We start from the raw sequence: 26,679 nt of genomic DNA on the forward strand, positions 1-26,679 counted from the left end.
TGATATTTTTTTTTTACATCAGAAGGATAATGCAGGACTTAACTTTTCAGAATGTAGTCTTATTCTTCTGCATGAAGATTTGCTCTTCTTTTTAAAATATCATTTTATTTTTATGCTTTAAATTAACATGTATGCTGTCTATCTCTCCTATAAGGCAACTGTTTCCCCAAGCTTTACATAGAAAAGATATCTATAATTGCCTGGATCTCTTTGCATTCTTGCAAAGACCTTGTCATTATTTATTTATTTATTTATTTATTTATTATTTATTTTGTCAAACACAACAATATATATAAGCATTAAATAACCACACAAATTGAATAAGCATTAAATCACCACACAAATTGAATACAACCAAAGGGAACATTAGGACAGGAATGGTAGGCACGCTTGTGCTCTTATGCACGCCCTTACAGACCTCTTAGGAATGGGGTGAGGTCAACAGTAGACAGTCTTTGGTTAAAGTTTTGGGGATTTTGGGAAGAGACAATGGAGTCAGGTAGTGCATTCCAGACATTCCAGCCGTTGAAGTGCTGTCCCAGTGTTTGGAAGCCGTACGGGTCTGGATGGGGAGGAACAGGCTCAAACTTAATCCCTCCAAGACGGAGTGGCTGTGGATGCCGGCACCCCGGTACAGTCAGCTGCAGATGCGGCTGTCTGTTGGGGGCGAGTTGTTGGCCCCAATGGAGAAGGTGCGCAACTTGGGCGTGCTCCTGGATGGGCGGTTGTCTTTTGAAGAACACTTGACGACCGTCTCCAGAAGAGCTTTCTATCAGGTTCGCCTGATCCGCCAGTTGCGTCCCTTCCTGGACCGGGATGCCTTATGCACGGTCACTCATGCTCTCGTTACTTCTCGCTTGGACTATTGCAATACTCTCTACATGGGGCTCCCCTTGAAGAGCACTCAAAGACTCCAGCTAGTCCAGAATGCGGCTGCGCAGGTTATTGAGGGAGCGGGTCGGAACTCCCATGTAACACCGATCCTGCGCAGACTGCACTGGCTACCTGTTGTCTTCCGGGTGCGCTTCAAGGTATTGGTTACCATCTTCAAAGCGCTCCATGGCTTAGGACCGGGTTATTTACGGGACCGTCTACTGCAGTCTTCTATCTCCCAGCGACCAGTGCGTTCCCATAGAGAGGGACTCCTTAGGGTGCCGTCAGCCAAACAATGTCGACTGGCGGCCCCCAGGGGGAGGGCCTTCTCTGTGGGGGCTCCTACCCTGTGGAAAGAGCTTCCCCCTGTACTCCGACAATTACCTGACCTTAGGACCTTTCGCCGCAAACTTAAAACTTATTTATTTCGTATGGCTGGACTGGCTTGATTTTAAAATTTTAATTTAACTTATGGGTTTTAAATTTTTGTAATTTTATGGGTGTAATTCGTATTTTAAATTTTTCGACAAATTGAATAAGTTTTTTAAGGGTTGTTTTAATATTGTATTTGTCTATGTTTGTATTTTACTTGGTTGTTCACCTCCTTGAGTCCTTCGGGAGAAGGGCGGTATACAAATTAAATTGTTATTATTATTATTATTATTAACAACTCTGTTACTGAAGTCATATTTTCTACAATCAAGATTGGAGTGGTTCACTTTAAGTTTAAATCTATTGTGTGCTTGTGTATTGTTGTGGTTGAAGCTGAAGTAGTCTTCGACAGGAAGGACATTGTAGCAGATGATTTTATGAGTTAAGCTCAGGTCATGCCGAAAGCGGTGTAGTTCTAAATTTTCTAAATCCAGAATTTCAAGTCTGGTGGCAAAATTACGTTTGTTTTAATATATATTCCATTTTTTCTCTCCAAGTCAAGCTTTTCCTTGGAACAGAGGATAAGATATTCCTTAAACTAAATTGCTATCTATATAATTTTGTGGAAATGACTGTTTCGTTTAACATTGCCTAGTTTATTGAACTCTGAATATTTTTGTTCTTTTCTCTATATCAACTCATAAAACATCTTTCTTCTCATGGACATTTTATTTTAGTTTAAGCAGATCCTTCCCATTTTCTCTGTTCACTAAGCTATGGTCACATATCTATATTTGCTGGGCTCACTGTGTCTCATTTGGTACAGGAAGAAAAATGTTTTAATATAAAGCCAAACAAGTTTCATTGGAATTGGTATAAAGATTTTTTCCTCACATAGTAGTATTTGAGGAAATAAGAGCCCGTGAAGAAGATTTAGTCTGAAACACCCTAGGTTTCTTATTAAACAATCATTTATGCATGCCACTTTCTCCCCTTTGTTTATTTTATGCTGGTGCTGGTCACTTTTATTTATTCGCTTTATATATTACTTTTGGAAGGGCAATGGAGGTAGGGATATTTAGTAACATGACTGGGTAGCCAAGACTAAAAATCTCCAGCCTCTTTCTTTTAAATATGTTCAAAGTGGACATGAATACATTTACCTCTTAGAATGTTAACATACTCATTTTTATCTATTTTACTTTTTGAGTTGGACTGAGAAGTTGCCTTGTTTCTAGACTAGTGCCTTAATCACCATACCAAACTTTTTCTTTCTCTCCTGAGAAAAGGAAATTAGGCAACAGAAGTTGAGAATTTTCTGTACTTTTCACATTATGAAGCCACTGTATACAATCAGGCCTAGAATACAATATAGCAGCTGAAGGCTATCTATTTAGCCAGTTTGACATGTGAAGCATATTTTATAGATTCCCAGTCAGTCTCCTAAAATGGAACTAAAGCAAATGCACCAATGTTCACGGACATTATTTCTGTACCGAATGATTTGAGGGTCTAAGAACATACTAATATCTAGAGGAAGAAAAAGTCCTGAGATTATGAAATGAGTTATAGTCCTCAGCCTGGCCTGAGGAAATGGACTGACGCATTCTTTCACACAATAAAATATATGGAACAGCAGGAATTTCTTTGGTTTACTTAGCAAAATAGAATTGCATATGGCTATTTTGTATAGATCAATTAGTTTTGTTTGCTTGCACAGAAGCTAATGACTAAAAACACTGTAAGGGATGTAAAACTTGTACTTTAACACAGTTTTTGAGGAAAGGATTTTTCTGAGCAGGGGAAAAAAGGATGCAATTTAGTGGATTTCAGAAAAATAATCCATGAAGTATTCAGTTTTGACCAGGAATTAAGGAGTATAAAGAAGCTAGTCCAGCAATACATTTGTTGGAAATTTATTTGCTAAGTCAAGCAATAAATACATTTTCTGCTAAGAAATAAGGTGATTTCTGACGGCAGCTTCTCAAATAATAGTCATGTACAGAAAAGTCTCAAATCTAGGGCACACCTGCTGCAGATGGATGTCTTACAAGGTTTTTCAATTATGCATATTTGATCATTTCAAGTTAGGGGTGCTTCAGGGCTCCATATAATTAAATCAGTAAAACAAACTATCATTTTAAAAATTATTTGAAAACCAAGTAGAATTCATAAGTAAATAGAAGATTTAAAGGATTATTATGCTCTATCACATTAAAATGGTTATTATTTACACTATTTTAGTTGTTGTTTGTCCTCCATCTTGATTATACTGATAAAAAAAATCCCAAAGACATTGTTACATAGGTCAAGTAACTACAGTGCTTGAATTTTTTAGAAAAAAAGGGTTGGAACATATATGCAGTTAAGGATTTTGTTAGAGAAATCAAGAATATGCAAATAATATTTGTTTGGTGATTACATTTGAGACTGGCAAAGCAGTTTGTTAAGTGGCAAATCACATCACACTGACTATATTTTTCTTTTCCCAACTCTTCTGCCCTTTAGAATGCTCACTCCCTTACTGGAATAGTTTATTTCTTTATTTGTCAAGAACGTATTGGGTAATAAGTATAAACATGAATTAGCTACATAAAATAGATACAAATAGAGGAAACATTAGGACAGGGATGGTAGGCACGCTGGTGACAGGCTCACAGCTGCTGTCTGTAACTAATAAGAGTAATCCATTTCACATCTTCAGCTTTTGTTTGTCTCCCAAGCACTCTCCCAGCCTTTGGAATGCTTAGCCTGGTGCTGGGATAATTAGCGAGAAAGGTATTAATGTTTGCATTTACATTCATTGGCAAGGAAGGGAGTACAAGAGAGTAAGCACACACACAATGGTTTATACTCATATTAAAAGGAATGCAGTGACACTGGCAGCCCAGAATGCACCAAGTAAACAGCCAGTATATTCAAAAATATGCTGGGGAATTTAACATGCTTTCCCATTGCTTGTTGACAGAAAATTATTTTCCCATTATTTATTTTTATGCAAAATATATATAATACATACACACACACACACACACACACACACACACACACACACAGATACACAAAACCCCATAGTATGCATTTTATACATTAAGTTACTCTTACTTATGTACTAATAGATCTGAATTCCCAATAACAATTAAATGCGCTCCATGATTCATACAAACATGCAACTAGCATCAAGGTATTTTCATGTAATGCAAGCAAAATAAAACAATTATCCAGATGTTTTAAGTATAAAGCCTGTCAGACACATTATCTATATTTTAAGCATGATTCTCATGAATCAGTGGAAAACTATGGAAATAGCACATAACTATAAATGTGCAAAAGATTACAAATTGTAGAAATATATACAAGAAAAATAATCCCATTTAATAATCTCTTTGGTTAAATCTTTAAACTACCACACTAGCTTTGAGTTCAAGATTTTCGGTGTTTAGTCTCATGTGGATTTGGAACAACTAAGTGGTCTGGACAGTAATACCTTCTCTTCTAATTAGCAAACTTTATTGTAATAGAACCGAATTTTCGACATAGACCAGGGGTGTTGTGTCCCACTCCCACTCCGACGAATGAATCAAGGAAGTCCGTAACAAACTTGGCAATGAAGCCTTTGCAGCTTGCCAAGTTCCTTTGAGGTTTATCAAGGCAGGCAGGAGTCCAAGTTGTGACTTCAGCGAAAGAGTCTGATATCAGCAAACTAGATAAGACTTTGCTTGACCCAAGGTTGGAATGCCAAAAGCTGGTCCTTTATATAGGCTGTGGGGTGTGGCTCCATGACCCAGCATTTATCCTGGCCTGCCCCACCCTTCCTTCTGCTGGCGTCACCTCTCAGATCTCCAGAAGTGAGGGTCCTCCCACACTGAATTGTCTTCAGCTGTATCTGCTGTCAGTGTCTGGGAAAGGGAGGGGTCAGAGGGAGTAGGCCCGAGTAATTCCAGCACCTGGCTATCTTCCTGCTCTGAAGGCTGAACACACGCTGTATGAGTGAGGTTTCTTGGGCTACTCCTTTCACTCCTGGAATCCTCTCCGGGCATGGGGCCAGGGCCGGGGGCTGGAGGCATGACAGGCCGTTCATCTTCATTATCAGACTTGGAGTCTGATAAAAGGCCCGGTTGGAGACGGGAGGGGCCCAGCTAAGGAGAGGAGGGAGGACGAGTCACAACAAGGGGTGTCAAACGCAATTTCACTGAGGGTCACATCAGGGTTGTGTTTGACCTTGGGGGCCAGGGTGGGTATGGCTAGCATGACATCTGTCTCATGTCATGGTTAAAGCTTCTGACTCTGTGGTCTCTTCTCATAATCCCAAAAGCTTTAACCAAAAACTATCTACTATTGACCTAATCCCATTCCTAAAAGGACTTTAAGGGGCGTGCATAAGAGCACAAGTGTGCCTACCGTTCCTGTCCTATTGTTTTTTTCTCCTAATATATATATGCTTATACTTCCTTATATTTACTTATATGTTTATATGCTATATAATCTTTTTGTGTGATGCTTATGTATATTGTTATGACAAAATAAATAAATAAATAAATAAATGTTGGGAGCGCCTTTGGTGGCCTGAGTGCTCTGCCATGAAAACAGGCTCCTGGGCCCTGTTTTTGTCCACGACAGCGTCGTTCAGCCCTCTGCCAGTGAAAATGGAGCCTGGGATAGCTATGTGTGGCCCTCCTAAGCTTTGTTTTTGCTGGCAGAACCACCGCAGACAGGTCCTTTGCTGTTTCCAGCGCAGCCCTACTGGCCAGATCTAAGCACTCCAGGGGCCGCATATGGCCCGCAGATCTTGAGTTTGACACTCGTGATATAGACAAATATGAATAGTTGCTTCTTGGTATTTGGATGCCAAATTTTAAGTACTATAAAATTGTCTTTTATTATAGTTATTATTGCTGAAGTATGAGGTTCTGATCTGTTCCAATGACGGGTAACACTAATGAATTTTAAATGAGTATAATATATTTTGATTCTTAGGACATGATATATGCTAAACAATTAATCAAACAAAGTTGCGTTATTTATCAGGAATGTTAATGTTTTGATTCTTGCATTTCAGAATTGTTTTCATGTCCCATCGTTGTCCCATTAATGCGAGTTTTAAAACCCACAAGCTTGTTAAAAGACATTTCATTCTGTTTCTAGATCTGTTAGCTGTGCCTAAGCATCCTTATGCTGCAATGGAGAACTGGGGATTAAATGTTTTCGTGGAGCAAAGGATACTCTTGGATTCAAGCATTTCTTCCATATCATATTTACTGGATGTCACCATGGTTATTGTGCATGAGCTATGCCATCAGGTAGGGGATAAACAATATCATGACTGTCTTATAAATGAAATACATTTTAACTGTTTCCTAAGAGTTTTAATGTAAACATATAGTGTTGAACTTAAGCTGAACTCTTTTAGATTTTGTTTATTTCTTGATATAAATTTAAGGTGTATTTAACTCTTTTTGAAATCAGTTGGAAATAAATCTTAACCTAAATAAGGTCACACATAAACACTTTGTTTCATACAAATTCTTTAAACCAGATACACAAAATAACAGCAATTTTCCCTTTAAATAGAGTTAATAGTGTCGTATTTTAAAGGATTTTTATTGCTATAGAGATATAAAATGATATTTCACTATCTCTGATTAGTTATTGCCACCTCTCTTCCAAATAACTCTGCAGAGAACTTCCATAAACCTGAAATTCCTAACACTGATCTCAGATACTGGAGCTTGCCTTTGCCTCTCAAGATAACCTACCAATTTCTCATATTTGCATCAGGCATATGATAAAACTGATCATAGCATTGATCATAATATTGAAGCGCATTTAGGTTACTAGAAAATGCAGAACAATGGTTACTGATCGACTGTCTTACTGATAGCCTCTTGCAAAGTGTTGAAATTCCTATTGTAATTGGAAATTTAGAGAACAGTTTCCTGAAATCTAGTATTTGTGATGGTTAGTGATCAATCCTCCATATTGTTATTATGAACTATGCCTGAGATATTGCTCATGTTTAGTTACCAGATACACTAATTTGCTGTGTTTTACCGATTACAAATAAAAAGAAGTAGTGTGTATTTTCAGAGTTGTAAGACAACCAAAATAAAATCCTTAAATAGATTTAATAATAGAATATTTTTCACCTCTGATTAACTGTATATTTTATGTATAATTTATTTTTCCAAAAATTACTAGCAATTTATGAATAACGATTGGTCTTTAATTCTACACTTTACAGTTAAATAGTTTAATTTCATAGACACACATCAAATGTTTTCTGCAGATATGGACCATACATACTTAGAAAGGATTATAGGGTTCTTCAGTTATTGCATGAAGTTACTTTCATTTGTGTGTGTGTGTATGTGTGTGTGTGTGCATAATAAAATAGTTTTAGTAGCCTGTCATGCTTTTAGTTATGTTAAGTCCAAATGCATATAAAAATATCAGGGCTGATGGAGTCTATTTAGGTAACTGAGATCAGCATTTCATGTTGTGTCTCAATTAAAGTATCCCTGATAGGTAATTGTCATCCTCAGCTTGCATACATCCAGTGAAGGGGAAATCATCAAACTACTGTTGCTATTAGGAAATTTTTAACATTCATCTGGAATATGTCTTCCTACAGTAAGATTACAATTTTATTCCTTATCTTGCAGTTTGGAATAATAAAGAACAAAAAAAATTTGCTCTTTCAGATATTTTAATAGTGCTATTATATCCCTCCTACTCTTCCCTTTTCAAGAATACAGAATAGATCCATAGTTCCTTTTTGCTGGAACGTAAAAGTCCAGCCACTTGTTCATTGTCATTGTACTTATTAAACCTATTTTAGTTCATCTGAATCCTGATATGGTGGTCCACAACTGGACACAAATGCTCTAGGTGAGATCTGAAAACAGTGTCCATCTCTCTGACCAGAATTCAAGCATATTTCACAGAGGTTTGGAGTTTACATTAGTAAACTTGTTTCTTAATTTAGGACTTGACTAGTTTAAAAATGTTCATTAAAAACAAGAATAAAAACAAATTAAAGAGTTGATTGTCCACTGCCACTGTAAAAGTGAAACTCCCATATACTCAAATGGTTCAAACTCTAGCTTTTTCTTTCCATTGTTCCAATGGATTAAAAAGTAATCTTGAAACTGTGTCCCAAAGGTGCTTTTTTAAGAGGTAGCTGGATTTTCTTGTTTTTCTTTAAAGACATTTTGCTTCTTTAGCTCTGACTGGATGGTGGGGAATGGAAGGATTTATATCCTTTTTGAAGTTGAGAGGTTGCTAAACTACAGAATCTGGCCTATGGATTATTGGCTCCCAGCTTACTTCTCACATCTAGAGTAAAAGGATTACTTATTGCTATTTAGAAAGTATACATGAGCCATGGTGGCATAGTGGTTAGAATGCAGTACTACAGTTGGTGGTTCGATTCTCACTGGCTCAAGGTTGACTCAGTCTTCCATCCTTTCGAGGTTGGTAAAATGAGGACCCAGATTGTTGGGGGCAATATGTTGATTCTGTAAACTGCTTAGAGAGTAAAGCACTTTGAAGCGGTATAGTCTTAAGTGCTATTGTGATTGATATATATGTATATATGTTATAATCTAAACATATGATTATCTTTTCTAGTAGCTGTCTTGCATTGCTGACCCATATTTAGCTGGTATTTAACTAGTTCTTTTAGATATATTATTGGCAAGAGAGGATTTTCCATTTTAAATCTGTGATTTTTTTTGTCTTTCTAAAGAACAGTATTAGCAATCTTCTATAATATTATTATCGAAAAAATAAGATATGGACAGCGTGATAAGAATTGTTCTTAAAAATCCATCTGAACTTATCTCTACCAATATCAGACTTCCCCTTCAGGTTGCCCTTTACAATTATATGATGAAACACATAACATCTCGTTGGATAACACCAGCATAGTTGAGTAATTCACCTTTCTTTTGTTACCTATTAGCTTTTGTCACCTTTGCTGAATAGCTGCTATATTGTTTTTCTTTTTTTTCTGAACATAGCAGAAGAAGCCACCTTTCTTTTTACTTTCTTTCTTTCTTTCTTTCTTTCTTTCTTTCTTTCTTTCTTTCTTTCTTTCTTTCTTTCTTTCTCTCTCTCTCTCTCTCCCTCCCTCTCTCTCTCTCTCTCCCCCTCCCTCCCTCCCTCCTTCCCTCCCTCTCTCCCTCCAGCTGGTTTGGTTATTTTTATGGGTTTGTTTGTTTTTTTGATGAGGGAGTATATCTAGCCATTAGATTTAAGATCAGAGAATTCTATTCAAAAAAGCTATTAGATTGTTAAAAATCCATTTTCTTAATTTTGATGTTTTGACTGACTGGCTGTATTATCCTTAAAACCAAACATAATCACATCATGTGGTGGTAATAACTAGATATTGATACCATATATGTTCCCACTCAATACATTAAATGTAACTCAATAAAACTACTTCTTTATTATTTTGCAGGTATCATTTTCAAAAAATAAAAAGTTACATTTTTTTCCTATAGTTTAGCTTTCTGCTTAATAATCATTGTTGTAGGCCAATAGCAACAAGGAGATCTTAATCTAATTTCTGATACGCTTATCTTATCCAGTGATTTGTTCATCAGAAACAGACTTATCAAACTTTTATAATTACATATATACATATGAGGTTTTTTTTACACTAAAAGTATTTCTAAAAAAGTATCTAGCAAATATATCTTAACATAATAAACATTGCAAATTTATTACTAAGTAAATTTATTTAAATAATTCAAAATGTATTTAAGTCTTTATAGGAGTGGTATATAGGAAAACACAGGACAATCTCTCAAATTGTTATTTTTCCTGGGTGTTCTAATTTGTTTTTACATTAAATTCATATGTATCGGTATATTTAAATGAAGCATCAATAGTTTCTTTGGTTCAATTGCAAAATGAATTGAAAGCCAGTTCTATTAATCATGTTTAATTTATTCATTGCTTGGGCATATATACATATGAATTAAATTGTTTTTCTAAAAAAACCACACAATTACTTTTACATCTACCGTAAAGATATTTGCCCTTCAGAATAAGCGGACCACTGCTTTTATTCAAAGTATTTACTGGAATAGGATGAAATTGCTTAGCCCTCCCATACTGAAAGATCAGTTCCTTTCCTTTTACAGTCCTTGTGAGTCTTCAGGTTATCCTGCAGAGAATTGGGAAACAGTTCACAACAATCAAACCTGTATGACTAGTCAAAGTTATTTTACTGATTTAAATGATTTACTGTGTATGGCTGCTGATCTCACAGCAATGACTTTGGGCTGTGTACAAGGATTAAAAAAAAGCAACAACCACAGCCAATAATTCATGATGCTTGAGGTAAGCAACATATCACAATCATGAAGAGCACATTATCAGCAGAGCTTGCCTAATCGCTTGACTCAAGTGCATGGCTCAACAGACAGATCTTCACTGAAAGGCATCCTGATCTCCAGAAGGAGGATACTTTTTACAGGGTGAAGCTGTTTTAGGATTACAGAAAATAGCTCTAGATTATTTAAATGGCATAAAAGAGCTCTGTCAAGCCCGAAAGTCACCAAATCCATAATTATTTAGAAAGGCATGAATTTTATTGTAATCATAATGAAATTTATATTTGAATAATTAATTGATAATAAATTGAATCCTGTCTCAGATATGAAGTAGATCCCATGATATCAGTGAACAAATTAGTCATGATTAATCAATGACTGTAAGCATACATGTCAGATCCCAGTACATTAGGTAAGTTTCCAATGTGATACTCATTTTCTTTTGATATTCTGTGCTTTGACTTATGCAGTACATTGTTCTGGAATTAGAAAGAAGCAGTGTTTAAGTGTCTTGCTGTTGAGGCCAAAAATATCCTTATGAAACAAGATCATGGTCCTTTCTTTCCAATGATTTAAATATTTAAAGAACATGTTTTGGTTGAACAATCATTTCATTCCATTCTTTTATTTAGAAAGTATGTATGTTATTTTAGAAACTGTGCTTTAGTATTTACTGATATTATAACAGAAGAGAGGGAAACCTGTGGCCTGCACATGTTTCCTATTTGCCTCACAGAGGCCTCTGCTCCCATTCTGATTCTTAGCTGTCCCTACCTGCCCAAAATGAATCAGAAAATTTCAGGTATCCGTATTCTGTTATCATCACCGTATTACCAGATGGCCTCCTATGATTCTTCATGAAATTCAGATATGATTCCAATCCCTCATAAATGCCTATCTCTTTTGTAAAGGAAATAAATTAAAAGTTGTATAGGATGCAGTTATCCTGGTAACCTTTCATGGCGACAGCTTGTGTTGAACCCTTTAACATTTATGAGGTAAATCAAGATAAGAAAAAATTAAGCATTTGAAATTTGTACAATCACTCTTCAGTGCTATTGCAAGGAATTTATTCCACTTGATTATAGAAATAGAATGTACAGAAATGAAAACTATAAACAAAAACAATAATTTAATCAAGCTGGATTTATTTTTCAGTGGTTTGGTGATCTTGTAACTCCTGTATGGTGGGAAGATGTGTGGCTAAAAGAAGGCTTTGCTCACTATTTTGAATTTGTTGGAACTGACTATCTCTATCCAGGCTGGAATTTGGTAAGTTTATTAAGGTTTATTATGTAAAATCTGCTAAAAAGATACTTTCCTTTCATAATCTTGGCTAGGATCACACTTCAGGGAGTTGTAATTCAAGCATGTAACACACATATGTCTGCGGCAGCATATACTGTGATTATTCTCTAGGTTAATATACTTCAGCCTGGTATTATATGGATGCTGAGACTTCCGTTTCCACTGTTTCTAGAGCATGAATTTTGATAGTTTTAACCATTGGTTATGCTTCCTACGAGTTGTGGGAAGCCTAATCTCAATAGAATTAGAGAGACACAGTTTGACTGGAGCTATTATAGAAAAAGGGACACGGTGGCTCAGGGCTAAGATGCTGAGCTTGTCAATCAGAAGGTCGGCAGTTCAGCGGTTTGAATCCCTAGTGCTGCTGGTATGAGCTCCCTTTACTTGTCCCAGCTTCTGTCAACCTAGTAGTTCAAAAAAACTTAGCAGTTTGTAAAAAATGCAAATAGAAAAATAGGGACCACTTTGGTGGGAAAGTAACAGTGCTCTGTGTGCCTTCGGCATTTAGTCATGGCGGCCACATGACCACGGAGATGTCTTCGAACACCACTGGCTCTTCAGCTTGGAAACGGAGATGAGCACCCCCCCTAGAACTGGAAACGACCAGTACGCATGTATGGGGGAACCTTTACCTTTATTATAGAAAAATACAGTAAAAAAAATAAGATCTACTTCAAGCCAGTCATTGCTCATGGTGACTGATGGGTATGTCACTGTAGTTTTCAGTATGTGTGTATGTTTATGTGTATATCTGGATGTGTGCATGTGGAGTGTATATCATCCTCCATCCATTATCCATCCATCCGTCTGTCTGTCTGTCATCAAATATCTGGTACTGTGGATGTCTGATTTATGTTATCAGACTGGTAGAATACCAAATGATAAGTGTCCTAAAGGTGCTTTTTCAAGGGGTAACTGGACTTTCTGGGTTTTTTTTTTTTTAAATAAAAGAGCTGAAGAAGCTTCTTGGATGAGAAGTGAAACGTCTTCAAAGAAAAACCAGAAAGTCCAGTTGGCTCTTGAAAAAAAGCACCTTTGGAATAATCCTGACCTGGATGACTGAGAATCTCCATAGACAAATGATAAGTGAAATTTCCCATTTATTGTAAAAGAAATAAATCTATTTTTATTTAAATTGTAATTTAGATTATTTTATAATTTATTATTAACTACTTCTACACTCAAAACCATTTCTACTGTAAACTATAATGTAAAGCAAAGGATCTACTAACTTACTATATTTCTGTGATTTTAAGGTTACCAATAAATAAAATAGATACTTTAAACATCTCATTGTATTTCCCTAAGAATACTTGTGCATAGAGATTATCTTGTTTGAAGAATACTATTGTTTATTGTTCAAATGCAAATTTTTTCCAGTTAGTCGTCCTGATCTTTTTATATTTTTACAGATATGCTTTTATTATAAAAATACAAACTAAGCCTCTATCATACCTGACATCTCTTTTACAAATGTACATTTGAACTGCCTCCCCCCAAAAAAGTATGAAAGTATTCTCCTCTCCAGTGGTGGGATTTAAATAATTTAACAACCTGTTCTCTGCCCTAATGACTGGCTGGGTGGGTGTGACTGGGTGGTAATGTGACTGGGTGGGCGTGGCCGTCTTGATTGGTCTCACTCTTAGGAAATTTCTCCTTAGTCCAACTCACAATAAAATAGCACAATAAAATAGCACTGTTCCAATATTTAGAATAGAATAGAATAGAATAGAATAGAATAGAATAGAATAGAATAGAGAGTTGGAATGGACTTTGGAGGTCTTCTAGTCCAACCTCCTGCTTAGGCAGGAAACCCTACATCACTTCAGACAAATGGTTATCCAGTCTCTTCTTTAAAACTTCCAGCATTGGAGCATTTACAACTTCCAGAGATAAGTCGTTCCACTGATTAATTGTTCTGTTAGGAAATTTGAGGAGCTCTTACAAAAATGAGGGGGTCAAACTATTTTCCAAAGCACCTAAAGGCATGACAAGAAACAATGGATGGAAACTAACCAAAGAGAGAAGCAACCTCAGACTAAGAAGAAATTTCCTAAGGATGAGACCAATAAACCAATGGAATAGCTTGCCTTCAAAAGTTGTGGGTGCTCCATCTCACACACAAGCAAGTACGGGACCGCCTACTGCGACCAGATACCTCTCACCGACCCGTGCGCTCTCACAGGGAGGGACTCCTCAGGGTGCCGTCAGCTAGGCAGTGTCGTCTGGCGACGCCCAGGGGAAGGGCCTTCTCTGTGGGGGCTCCCGCCCTCTGGAACGAGCTCCCCCCAGGACTCCGTCAACTTCCGGACCTTCGAACCTTCCGTCGCGAGCTCAAGACACATTTATTCATCTGTGCAGGACTGGCTTAGATTTTAAATTTTATAGGGGTTTTAAATTGATTTTTAATATTTATATTTCTATTTTTAATGATAGGGCATTGGAATAAGTTTTTTAAAGATTATTAGATTATTTTAATTTTGTATATTGATGTTTTATATGCCTGTGAACCGCCCTGAGTCCTTTGGGAGATAGGGCGGTATATAAATTTAAATAATAAATAAATAAATAAATAAATAAATAAACACAGTTACAAAATAACTTGAAATCTTTACAGTCTAATACTGTAAACTAACTCTTAAATGCTGAAAATGCAGGATCAAAACACATAAATATAGAAACAGCATTGCAACCCTATTTTAAATTAATAAAACCAATTCTGCTAATTAGAACATGTATTTAAAAAGACATACGAACTCTGACAAGAAACTCCTGCTCTGTGTTAACATTTTTAAAATTTCTTCCTTGGCCTAATTCTGTGAAGAATAAGGGAGGATTCAACCTAGAAATAAGGAGGAATTTTTTGACAGTGAGAACAGCTTGCCTTCTGACCAATGGAACAGCTTGCCTTCAGAAGTTGCGGGAGCTTCCTCACTGGAGGATTTCACGAAGAGATTGGACTGCCATTTGTCAGAAATGGTGTAGGGTCTCCTGCTTGGGTAGGGAGGTTGAACTAGATGACCTATAAGGTCCCCACCAACTCTGTTAATCTGTATGATCTATCTAAGTATTTGCCTGTTAAATGGTTCTTGGCTGTCTGCCCAGGCCGGAACAATTAATTGAAGGGAGATAGAAGGGGAAAAAACAACTTTCTTCTACTTTAACCCTCAGTTTTAAAGGGGCTAGAATTTTTCTGCTGAGCAAATGGCTATGTGGTTATTTCTTCTTTTTCTTTTCCATTCCTTTGATTAATTACAAACAAGCACAAACATCTGAAGTATGCATGAGCTACTGGAATTGTTAGGCAGGCAGGCAGGCAGGCAGCCTTGACTATTCAGCCGGTTTGCAGAACTCCACAAAGAGTTAACAAACGGTTCTCCAGAACTGGTGCAAACCGATTGAATCCCACCACTGCTCCTGTCCCCCAACAGAAAAAGGCACTTTTTAAATTTTGGTCACAATCTTCTAATTGTAATGCAATGGGATTTAACAGATTGTAATAATTTTATTACAGGGAAATATTACAGAATAATGTGTGGCCTTTTATAATTGACATATGGAAATTTTGTCAATTTGTGTATTTTCTAAGTGCCATGCAAGATTTTATTATTGGCACCTCATACCAATAATAGTGACCATCTTAGTCAGTTTATGCCATCAACTTTCAATTTTAATTTTTAGCTCTTTATACTTTATTGTTTTGAAAATTTTCTAATTCTTTGTCTTCTATTCTTCTACCCCAAGGTGTTGCCACCTCAATTATTCATATTTTCTTTTTTTCAACCACAGTTAAATTTGATGTTTTATGGGCCAAGGGCCTATCAGTTTGCATTCAGAAATCCTGCTCATTTTTTACTAATTTTTCAACTCTATATTACTACATATTTTTCATTACTGCACATACTAATTCCTACAGATGTTCTAGTGAATTATTTTGGCAACTGTGTTATGTCATTGTTTATAGTCAATTTGTGGACTCTTATTGCACAAGCTGAGTGTAAGATTTACTGTTTCCTCTGCCTTTTTGCATACACTGCACCTGGAATCATTTGATAATTTTTAAATTTTGATCTTGATTGCCTGATTGCATAGCTTGCTATTGAGCAGCCAAAATCAAGCTTTCAGTTTCTGTAATGTTCCAGTTGTAAGCCATTGCCAGATTTTATCTTTATCCACTTTCCCCTCGATCTTGTATAGAAATTGACCCTATATTGCTTTTTCTGCCAGGATTCCATTCTTGTTTTTATTACATTATTTCAATATTCATGTTTTATTTCCTGCACATTCAATAAGTTCCAAGTTAAACTTGCATCAGAGCTTATTCTTTGCTGTCTTTTATGTAATCAGCCGATATAAGCTTTTCTTTTATTGACTTGAAGGAAAACTCTGCTTCCATCATCATCATCATCATCATCATCATCATCATCATCATCATCATCATCATCATCTCTTTTATTCATTAAACATGAAAGTCAACTGAACATTCAAGGTATCAACCAAGTAACAACTTCTTAAGATGAATGATGTTTAAAATAGTGTAGCTTTTGCAGTTCTGCTGGTGTTATTGCAGGAAGCTGCAATTTGTTAATGTATCTTATAAAATTCTTGGACATGGTACCAAGTGCCCCAATGACTATGGGTATCACTGTTACATGTTTCTTCCTCCCCCTCCTCCTCCTCCTCCTCCTCCTCCTCCTCTTCTTCTCCTTTTTCTTCGTCATCGTCGTCATCATTATTTTAATTCAATTCATTAGCCATCAAATTCCAATGAACTCTGGGTAGCATACAAAAGTAGAAAAAATATAAAAACAGTTAAAACATTAAATCAGACTGATAACCCAGATTAAAATAACAAAATCAACAAACAAAACAAGGGCTGTAGATAAAACTAACATGCAGCTGCAGGCTTGAGGCTAAAGCCAGGTTTTCAAAGCTTTCTGGAACTCTAGGAATGAACCCCATTTTTATCTCTGAGGGATGCTATTCCAGAGGGTGGGAGCTGCAATAGAGAAGCACATTTCCTTGGTCCCACAAGATGACAATATTTAATGAAGGGAGATGGACCACACCTCTTCTGCTGGAACATAGTAGGTGGGCAGAAATTCTTGGAGACAAGTGGCCCATCAGATATCCAGATTATAGGGAATAGGATTTGGCTAGAGGATTGTTTGGCCCACTATGAATGCGAGTGCAGTAAGGGTAATATATGATTAATAAAGCATTTCTTTCTGACACTGTTAAGAAAGATAGTTAAGGAGAGACTAGTTCATATTTCATAACTAAGCGTGAAGGAAAAAAGCAATAAAAAGTGAATAGATTCTGAATTGTATCCAGTATAAAAGAAGGATATGCTGAGGGGAAGTAAAAAATCGAGAACATTGTAATTGGATGAAAATGATGAGAAGTTCAAAGAAGGCAGGAATATTAAAGAACAATAGTCAGTGTATGACCTGGTGTGTACAAAGTTGGCCTTCAATTTCTTCTGATTATTATTACTTCTTTTTTGTGTTTTACATCATAAAATGGATAGCATCATCTATGTGTATTTTTATTATTAGAAATATTTCAGCAGGGGTGAAAGTTTCTGTTGTTAAAGATTATTTTGACATCTAAAAATGGAATAGCTGTTATTTATTATTGCTATTGATCTTTGAAAATACTGTAAGATTTGCAATGAATATATGCATAAATGCATGTTAAAATTACTTCTGCCATACTTTGAAGTCAGTATCTGTCTGTGCAAGATAAATGATATTCCAGAGAATTTACCTTTGCTTTATTGCAAGGGGCAGATTTGGATATAACAGTAAGCCAAGAATTTTGCTTACCTTTACATGAAACTTGAGCCAGAGCAGAAATTTTACCTAGTTATATGGTTCACAATATCTCCTTTTTCATATCATCAGATTTTTTTAAAAAAAAAATAATGCTTCAAGAATTTCTTAGACTTTCCTCTTAAAGTTTTCATAATGAAGAATATACTGTATTATTTCTTAGCTGAATCAAAATTGAAGTTTTCCAAACACTCAGTGTGGGACAGCTTTTAAAGAGCCTTTATTCCACACTAAGATTAACACAGCTTCAAATAGTTAATTTATTTTCACACCGTCTTAAATTTAAAACTGATTCTTTCTATTGCCTTTCACATGGCATAACAAACTCTTTTGCATTTTTCTTGCCTAGTCTTGGCTCAACTGATTATTGATGTTTTCAGCCTGCATTGGGAAACTAACACATTTTCCTCAGTATGGTTGTCCCAAATGATTTATTTGTAGACAGGTGAATCAAAATCACAATAAACCTGTGATAACTTTTCCTTTGTGTTTGTTCAATGTACTAATCCTGACAATGTTAGCTTTAGTTGCAAATTTAGATGTATGTTATTCTAAATTACTAAGTGGAGAGTTGTTCTTCTAAACATTTCTTAGTGTGTACATAAACATGGTCATATGCACTAATGAATACATTTTAGGAGATACACATAATATTTCAATAAACCACTGTTGTGGATTTCTAAATTGAAACTATTGGTGCGTCCAATAAATTGTGGTATTTTTTTCTTAGTCTGAAAAATAATAAAGATTTTCCTTCTTTTCATCATTTTTAATCAGAGTATTTTGTTTTAAATTGCTTTAATAGAAGTATAGCGTGTAGTCCTATCTAGATGGTATCCGTAGCTCTTTATTTTTTCTGCTTCCACTTAGAGGGAGGTGACATTATTTTTGTCCTTGAATGTCTGTGTTAGTAGAATGCAGTGGAGAAGACTATGACAAAGGGACTTGCTAGTGAGTGATTTCCCTTTTTATCCATAAAATACCTAGTGTCAAATGCTTTAGTAAGCACTACCACACTCAGTGCTGATAAAGCATTTAAAAGGACTCAATGGCCTTCTCCCTTTCGCTCATAAAAGTTTTGCTTTGTTAACAACTTTATTGGATGAGTCAAGACAGAATACATCAGTGATGACAGTTGCATTGAATTCTCCTGTTGCTCCCTTAATCTTCTTTTTTAAGGAGGCTACTGTGACTTACCCTTAACTGTGTCACTTTAAAAATATTCATAGTTTATGGAGATAATATATTTTAATAAAATGTGTCTAACATGCTTACATTCTAAAATTATCAATATGGATTGACAGTGTAGCCTTCTCTCAGGAAAAAGAACGGGGGTGGGGGGTGGGACCTGAATCAAGAGGAAAGATTTCAGCATAACAAGCACCTTGAAATATCCTGCCTTGGTTTATCCAATAAAATTGTTGGAAAAGCCAAACTTTATTGGATAAATAAAGTTCTGAATTCCAGCAATTATGCAATCTCTTTCCTCTTTCCTGGAATAAATTGAAGCAATCCATCACAGAATAGTTCTCCATTCTCTAGTTGATTCTATCATTTCTCCTGGAAAACTGAAACTAGTTTAAAATTGAAATAACTGCATATAACCATTCTCTTTTTATAAAGTCAGAGATGAGCTGATTTAATAAACACAAAAATAAATATTAACTTAGCACCATTAAGGTAAGGTTGTTTAAGCTAACTACTTTAAAGTACCTCATCGTACACATCCAAGAACCCTAGAGGATGGTTGTTTTATTGATCTCCTTCCTGAATAGGATTTTAAACAAAGATGAATAAAACTATAAGTAGATTTTATTTGCCTTAAACTATCTACTAAAATATTCATCATCTTCATTAAAATGATGTAACATTTTGTGAGACTTACAATTCAAATCATAAAAGTGCATGAAAGTTTGCAACAAATACTGAAGATTGTCTCCACAGATTTCATTATTCAATGAATTATTTTGGAAATATTTATTTTACTTTAACATAAATGTCATGCTTTTAAGTAATATAGAGACTTTATTTTCAATCTTTTAAAGGAAATATTCCTTCTGTAATTATTCTTGTTTAAGGATCTAGATAAAGAGCTTTTAATTAATAACACACAATAACATGAAAATTCTGGTACTGTTTTTCTCTCATTTTCCACTGATCATTCATATGAGGTTCCTGGAAAGAAATCTTTCATAGCAGAATAGGAAGTAGGTAAATACATAACTTAGCCTAGTAGGCAGAATATGATATTTAGTAACCTGTTCTGACTATGTAATACATACAGTGCTTCATTGTTCATAGAGGAAAAAAAGCTTAGATTTCATCAAATCTAACCTCCGTAAGTACAGCACCCACTAGAGTGAGTGTCTTTGATAGTTGATCATCCAGCCTCTGATCAAAGACCTCCAGGGAAAAACTCACCAAATCATATGGCAACTCTTCTACTGGTTAAGAGCCTATACAATCAGGAAGTTCTTCCTGACGTCTAATTTGAGTTCCTGGTTCTTCTTTCTGCAGAAATAGAGATTAACAACAAGAACTTTTATGTGTCATCATTTAAGATACAGGTAGTCCTCAACTTACAACAGTTGGTTTAGTGACTGTTCAAAGTTACAAGGGCACTGAAAACAGTGACTTATGAATATTTTAACACTTTTGACCATTGCAAATCCCCATGGACATGTGACACTTGGCAAATAGAATAGAATAGAATAGAATTTTATTGGCCAAGTGTGATTGGACACACAAGGAATTTGTCTTGATGCATATGCTCTCAGTATACATAAAAGAAAAGATATGTTCATCAAGAATTCTAAGATATAACATTTAATGATAGTCATAGGGTACAAATAAGCAATCAGGAAACAATCAATATCAATATAAATCGTAAGGATACAAGCAACAAAGTTACAGTCATACAGTCATAAGTGGAAGGAGATGGGTGATGGGAACAATGAGAAGATTAATAGTAGTGCAGATTTAGTCAATAGTTTGACAGTGTTGAGGGAATTATTTGTTTAGCAGAGTGATGGCATTTGGGAAGAAACTGTTCATGTGTCTAGTTGTTCTGGTGTGCAGTGCTCTGTAGCATCGTTTTGAGGGTAGGAGTTGAAACAGTTCATGTCCAGGATGTGAGGGGGGTCTGTAAATATTTTCACAGCCCTCTTTTTGACTCATATTTATGCTGGTTGCAGTGTCCTGGGGTCATGTGATCCCCTTTTGTGACCTTCTGGCAAGCAAAGTCAATGGGAAAGCCAGATTCACTTAACTGTGTTACTAACTTAACAACTTCAGTGATTCAGTGAAACAACTGCCTTTCAAGAAAAGCTGAAAAATGGGGCAAAATAAATGTCTCAGCAAAATAAATTTTGTGCTCAATTCTAGTTGTAAATTAAGGATTACCTGTATTTGAAAACTGCTATCAAGTGTCCTCTCAGCTTTTTGACAAATTCTCAAAATAATTTCAACTGATAGTGAGAAAACACAACAGCTAATTGCTGGTTTTTGGGTAACGAAAAAGAAAAGAAAAAAAACACAGGGAGGCATTCTTAGGATTCTATGGGCTGCACCAAGAGTAACTGAGACCACATGCAGAGTTGGTAGATTGCTTATGTCTGATAGTATTAAACTTTGAAACAGTGATTTTTAGATCTGCCTCAATACTATATTATTGTTGTGCTAATTATCTTAAGTGGTTTTTATGTCAAGCAATATTATAAACCCAGGAGAAGTGACTTCTTTTTCATCATATGTATATAATAAAGTTATGAACTATCAGAAGAAGGAATAGATAATTTATATATTTTTGAAAACAGGAATGTAAGTTGAGTGAACACATGATAGGGTCGTTCCAAGGCCTTAGCTCAGCCTTCCATCTACATTTGTACATTTTATTCGTATATAGTGCCTGTAATTTAATTGCTAGTTATAAATGACCATCTTATGCCCACATAAATTTTAATTGCTGCTGTTTTACTTTCAAACCTTAAACAGAATAGCTTGTACATCATTCTTGACAATGCGAGTGCATAATTGTTAACAAGTTATCAGCGTGTAGAGAACAACTGATACCTATTTCCTTTATCTGAATTTATATCCTTTAAAATGCAAAAACTACAACAGTAAAATAATAACAGTTTGGTATAAAATAAATGTAACTACTAAATAATATCTGCAAATATCAGGGCTCACCAGATGTTGGTAGTTAAAAATGTAATGAATAGATAGCAAATCTCAGTATATCATTATTGTATAGGCTCCATGAGTTAGTTTTTCAAACAGAGCTAATGTGACTTACTGTCTTGTTCTGTCATGAAACTTTAATATATGGCTGCAATTTTCATTCAGGATACTTCTAAACCAAGAACATATTGCTCTATATTGATAATCTCACCCCAGAATAGGTAATAAGAATGAAACACCTTCCCATTTAAGATGCCAAAATGGGAATTTTGTATTGATCTTTCGTTAGTGTCTTCTCCTAGCACATTTCTTTCTTTTTTTTTTTATTAAAATCCAATTACTTTGAATAATTGGCAGCTATATTAAGTTCATAACTAAGCTGGTTTCTTTCTGCTTTCCCCCAAGAAATAAAACACTTTCATGTAAAACATTTCTTTTGCATGTAAATTTTTTTGAAAATAACCAAAATACTATGTTTCTTTAGCTTCTTTATCTTTTTTTACTGTTCTCCAATTTTCTACCAGTATTAATGGTGGATAAGCAGTATAAGGTCCCTACACAACTATTAGTTCTTGAATATTTTATTTCTTGTGACAAAAATTGACTATATTTATGCAAGGGAAAAAGCACTGATGTCAGATTCTTTTACCAAAAAGTGTTTTCCAAATCTAACTATACTAAAATGCTTTATTCTTAATCATTATGTCTGATGAATTGTTTGACAAGCCTGGGCTGGAAATGGAACTGCAGGCTTTAGATCAGGGGTGTCAAACTCAAGGCCCACAGGCCAGATCTGGCCCATGGGGCCACCCTGAAAACAGCAAAGGTGCCTCTCCCATGGTGCCTCTGTTAGCGAAAAAGGAGCTCAGGAGGGCACACAAGCTCTGTTTTTGTTGGCAGACGGCTGCAGAGGGCAAGCAAAACAAACTAAAAACAAAACAAAAGGATAAATGTTTCCTCTTTTGCATTTGAGCATGCAAAAAGGGACATGAAAGAAGAAAGGGAAAGAGGAAAGAAAAAGAAGGAAAGGTAGGAAGAGAGTAAAGAAGGAAAAATAAGGAAAGAGGGGAAGGAAGAAGAAAGAATGAACAGGAAGGAAGGAAAAAGAAAAGGAAGGAAGGAAGGAAGAAAAAAGGAAAATGAAGAGGGAAGGAAAAAGAAGGGAAGGAAGGAAGGAAGATGATTATAATGAAAGTGAGGGATGGTCTAAGGGAAGTCCTACCTTAGCACTTGGCCAGCACAGTGCCCCCGACACGAGTGACACGAGTGATGTTGAGCTGGCCACGCCCACCCTGGCCACACCCATCCTAGCCTCCTGAGGTCAAATACAACCCTGAATGAAATCGAGTTTGACACCTCTGCTTTAGATCAACAGTGTGATTGTATACATGGCATATATCAATCTCTTTAAGTAATGAAGTCCTTCCTCTTAATAGAAGTGAATTGTCACTGTCAATAAGTATCTGATTTTAATGGTGCAGGGCTTGTGATGGAGTGTCTTAGAATCATAGAACCTGGAAGGGACCTTAAGAACCATCAAATTGAATCTTCTGCATACTGCCAGACTCATTACACAATTTCTAATAGATGATTATCCAGCCTATGTTTGAAAATTTCCAGTAAAATGGAAGACACCACTGTAAACCATAACAGCAAGTTTGAACCTTTCACCTTTAGTAGACTTTTAGAAGTTCTATTGTTTGGAAACATGGATCAAGACATTCATAATTAAATAGCCTATTTATATCTTTTTTGCCTGTGCTTCTTAATTTTCAGTTTAAAAATCTTAATTAATAGCCATCTCATATAATTTTGGAATGAAGATAAAGTAACACATTTTATCATTCATGTTACTTTATCTTCATTCCAAAATAAATAGGCTATTTATATTATGTCCAAGTAATCTCCCAAGAACTGACCATGACTCAAAGGCATTTTTACCATAACATGATGGCAGAGATAAGTTTACCTAAAATCTGAACTTCCAAAGGATCACAAATGGAACAGCATTTTATATTGCAGAGAACAATTTATATCAGCACATGGATGAATATTATTTTCCATGTAATGTACAAAGTCGTGATTAATAAAATATCCTTTAATTTTTTTCTAAATAAGAGTACTTTGTTTGAAGCCATGAAGTATTGATGTTCATCATTCTCAGAAAATGATTAGGATAATGTACAACTCAATGGAAAAAAATCTCATAAATCCAATGTATATCTCTGTAAAATTATCTTGTGAAAAGGAATGTATAAATAATGGTCTTGAATTCCACTCTTGATCCCACTACAAATGTATGAGCATGTTCTGTTGCATTTCAGGAGAAGCAGAGGTTTCTGACTGATGTCTTACATGAAGTCATGTTACTGGATGGCCTGACAAGTTCACATCCAGTGTCACAAGACGTGCAGCAGGCCACAGATATTGATCGAGTCTTTGACTGGATTGCCTATAAAAAGGTGGGAACAGAAGAAAGGACATAAGTTATATATTTGTGGGATTTTTCTGGCATTTATTTTAATGTTTCTTTACCTTCATGATCTGCTGTCAGTTAATTATTTCCTCTTCCTCCTCTACGTTCTATTAACACCCCATTCTACTTTGATCAGAATTGCAATGGAAGAAATTCCAGGCAGAGTTTACAAAAAGTTTCTGCTGAGGCTCTTGAATGTAACATTATATTACAAAGCAGTTCAGTTGAAAATAGTCATGAATACTGAAATGACCTGAATAATATAAATCACTCCAGGCTTAATTAGAGACCCATTTGCTTTTAGTGTTCAGATTAATGTGCATTTGTATCGACAGTTAGTTATCAGCGCAACATACTTTACAGTAATTATAGCTAGTCAAATTAAGAATTGTCATTCCTAACCGACGGTTCATGCACAGTCATTTTAACTTACCACTCTCTGAGCCCTATGAAAAAATTCATTTCTACCTCAAGGTCAGAAAGTTTCTATTTATATTCTTATATCTTATTTAAAATCTTTCAATTAATTAATAAGTATAGTTTTATTTAGGAAAAATATCCCCACTTTGGCTTTATCAGAAACCATTCAAAAGCACCCAGACTGCAAAAGTGATCAAACTGGCAGGTGACTACAAAAATGTATTGCAAATAAAACACACACAGATAAATACACACAAACAATACAATACATTAGTACAGGATTAAATATACCATATATTTTAAAAAGAAACCATTTCCTTAGTGAAAATTCCAATAATGCATAGTAAAAGGGGCAATTTATTTTATGGTTGGTTATTATTAAAACTAATTTCAGCATTCATGACTTGGATGTCCCAGGAGAATCTGGTAGTGGCCCTCAGTTTTCTGAGATAAGAATGGTTTAAACACATTTGTTCAAGTTTCCTGTACGAGTGCCTATACTATGAAATAGCCTTTCCTGAGAAAGTTGGGTTTCCACGAACCTTTAAAAGCTAAATTATTTCTGAGAGTTTTTGGGAACCTGAGCAGATGTTGTCTTATTGTAATTGCAGGATTTGATTTTGGCAATTTACCTTTTTTCCACTGTGGATATTTTATTGTACTTCTTTAGATGTATATGAACTGCTGGGACACTTGTGTGATTGTACGAATATAATAAATAACAACCTGGATAGTTAATTTAAGAAAGAATGGAATGGAATGGAATGGAATGGAATGGAATAGAATAGAATATTAATTGATTCATCTTGCAACTATATCAACAAAAGAAAAATAAAATGCATAATAAATAAAATACATAATATGATTCCAGGATAAAATACAATGATAAAATACATATGTTGTAATATAAGGAGTCAGCAATCAGATGAGTGAATTTTCTTTATAGGGTACCCCAGTTTGTTTGATTTATCAGATTCTTAGTTCAACAGTCTTAATTAAAAACTTTGCAATATGTTTACAATAGATACATTAGAGCAATTTGTAATTTGATTCCCAGTGGGCTATTCTTCCCAAAATGTATGATAAGTATCTAAGCTTAAAGGGGTATATAACTGACAGTTGAACAAAACGTGAGAAACACTTTCAAAGGCTGGGGCACTGCTTATGCAAGTTCTCTCATGATATGGCAAATGGTGGAAGCGCCCATATTTGGCAATAGAATCCAATAACTCAAATCTTCTGTAGAGTAGGCCGTTCTTAAAAATTGTGACAAACTCATTGACAAATATTTTCAGATTGGAAAATAGTTTTCTTCCTAGCCAACTAACTAAAAGATTTATTTTTAGTCAATAATAGAATAGAATAGAATTTTTTATTGGCCAAGTGTGATTGGACACACAAGGAATTTGTCTTGGTGCATATGCTCTCAGTGTACATAAAAGAAAAGATACGTTCATCAAGGTACAACATTTACAACACAATTGATGATCAATATATCAATATAAATCATAAGGATTGCCAGCAACAAGTTATAGTCATACAGTCATAAGTGGAAAGAGATTGGCGATGGGAACTATGAAACGATTAATAGTAGTGCAGATTCAGTAAATAGTCTGACAGTGTTGAGGGAATTATTTGTTTAGCAGAGTGATGGCCTTCGGGAAAAAGCTGTTCTTGTGTCTAGTTGTTCTGGTGTGCAGTGCTCTATAGCGTCGTTTTGAGGGTAGGAGTTGAAACAGTTTATGTCCAGGATGCGAGGGATCTGCAAATATTTTCACGGCCCTCTTCTTGATTCGTGCAGTATACAGGTCGTCAATGGAAGGCAGGTTGGTAGCAATTATTTTTTCTGCAGTTCTAATTATCCTCTGAA

At 35.4% G+C, this 26,679-nt stretch overlaps 1 protein-coding gene across 1 annotated transcript in view; it reads left to right on the forward strand.

Moving 5' to 3' along the window:
* TRHDE (thyrotropin releasing hormone degrading enzyme) overlaps nucleotides 1-26,679 on the forward strand; it is a 288,715-nt gene that overhangs the window by 160,391 nt on the left and 101,645 nt on the right. The window contains exons 4-6 of the mRNA XM_058191067.1: nucleotides 6,391-6,545; nucleotides 11,748-11,861; nucleotides 24,238-24,375. Coding sequence (XP_058047050.1) covers nucleotides 6,391-6,545; nucleotides 11,748-11,861; nucleotides 24,238-24,375 — 407 coding nt within the window. The remainder of the gene's footprint in view (nucleotides 1-6,390; nucleotides 6,546-11,747; nucleotides 11,862-24,237; nucleotides 24,376-26,679) is intronic.

Source organism: Ahaetulla prasina, chromosome 7, assembly GCF_028640845.1.
Source record: "Ahaetulla prasina isolate Xishuangbanna chromosome 7, ASM2864084v1, whole genome shotgun sequence".
In the NCBI taxonomy this organism is placed as follows: Eukaryota; Metazoa; Chordata; class Lepidosauria; order Squamata; family Colubridae; genus Ahaetulla; species Ahaetulla prasina.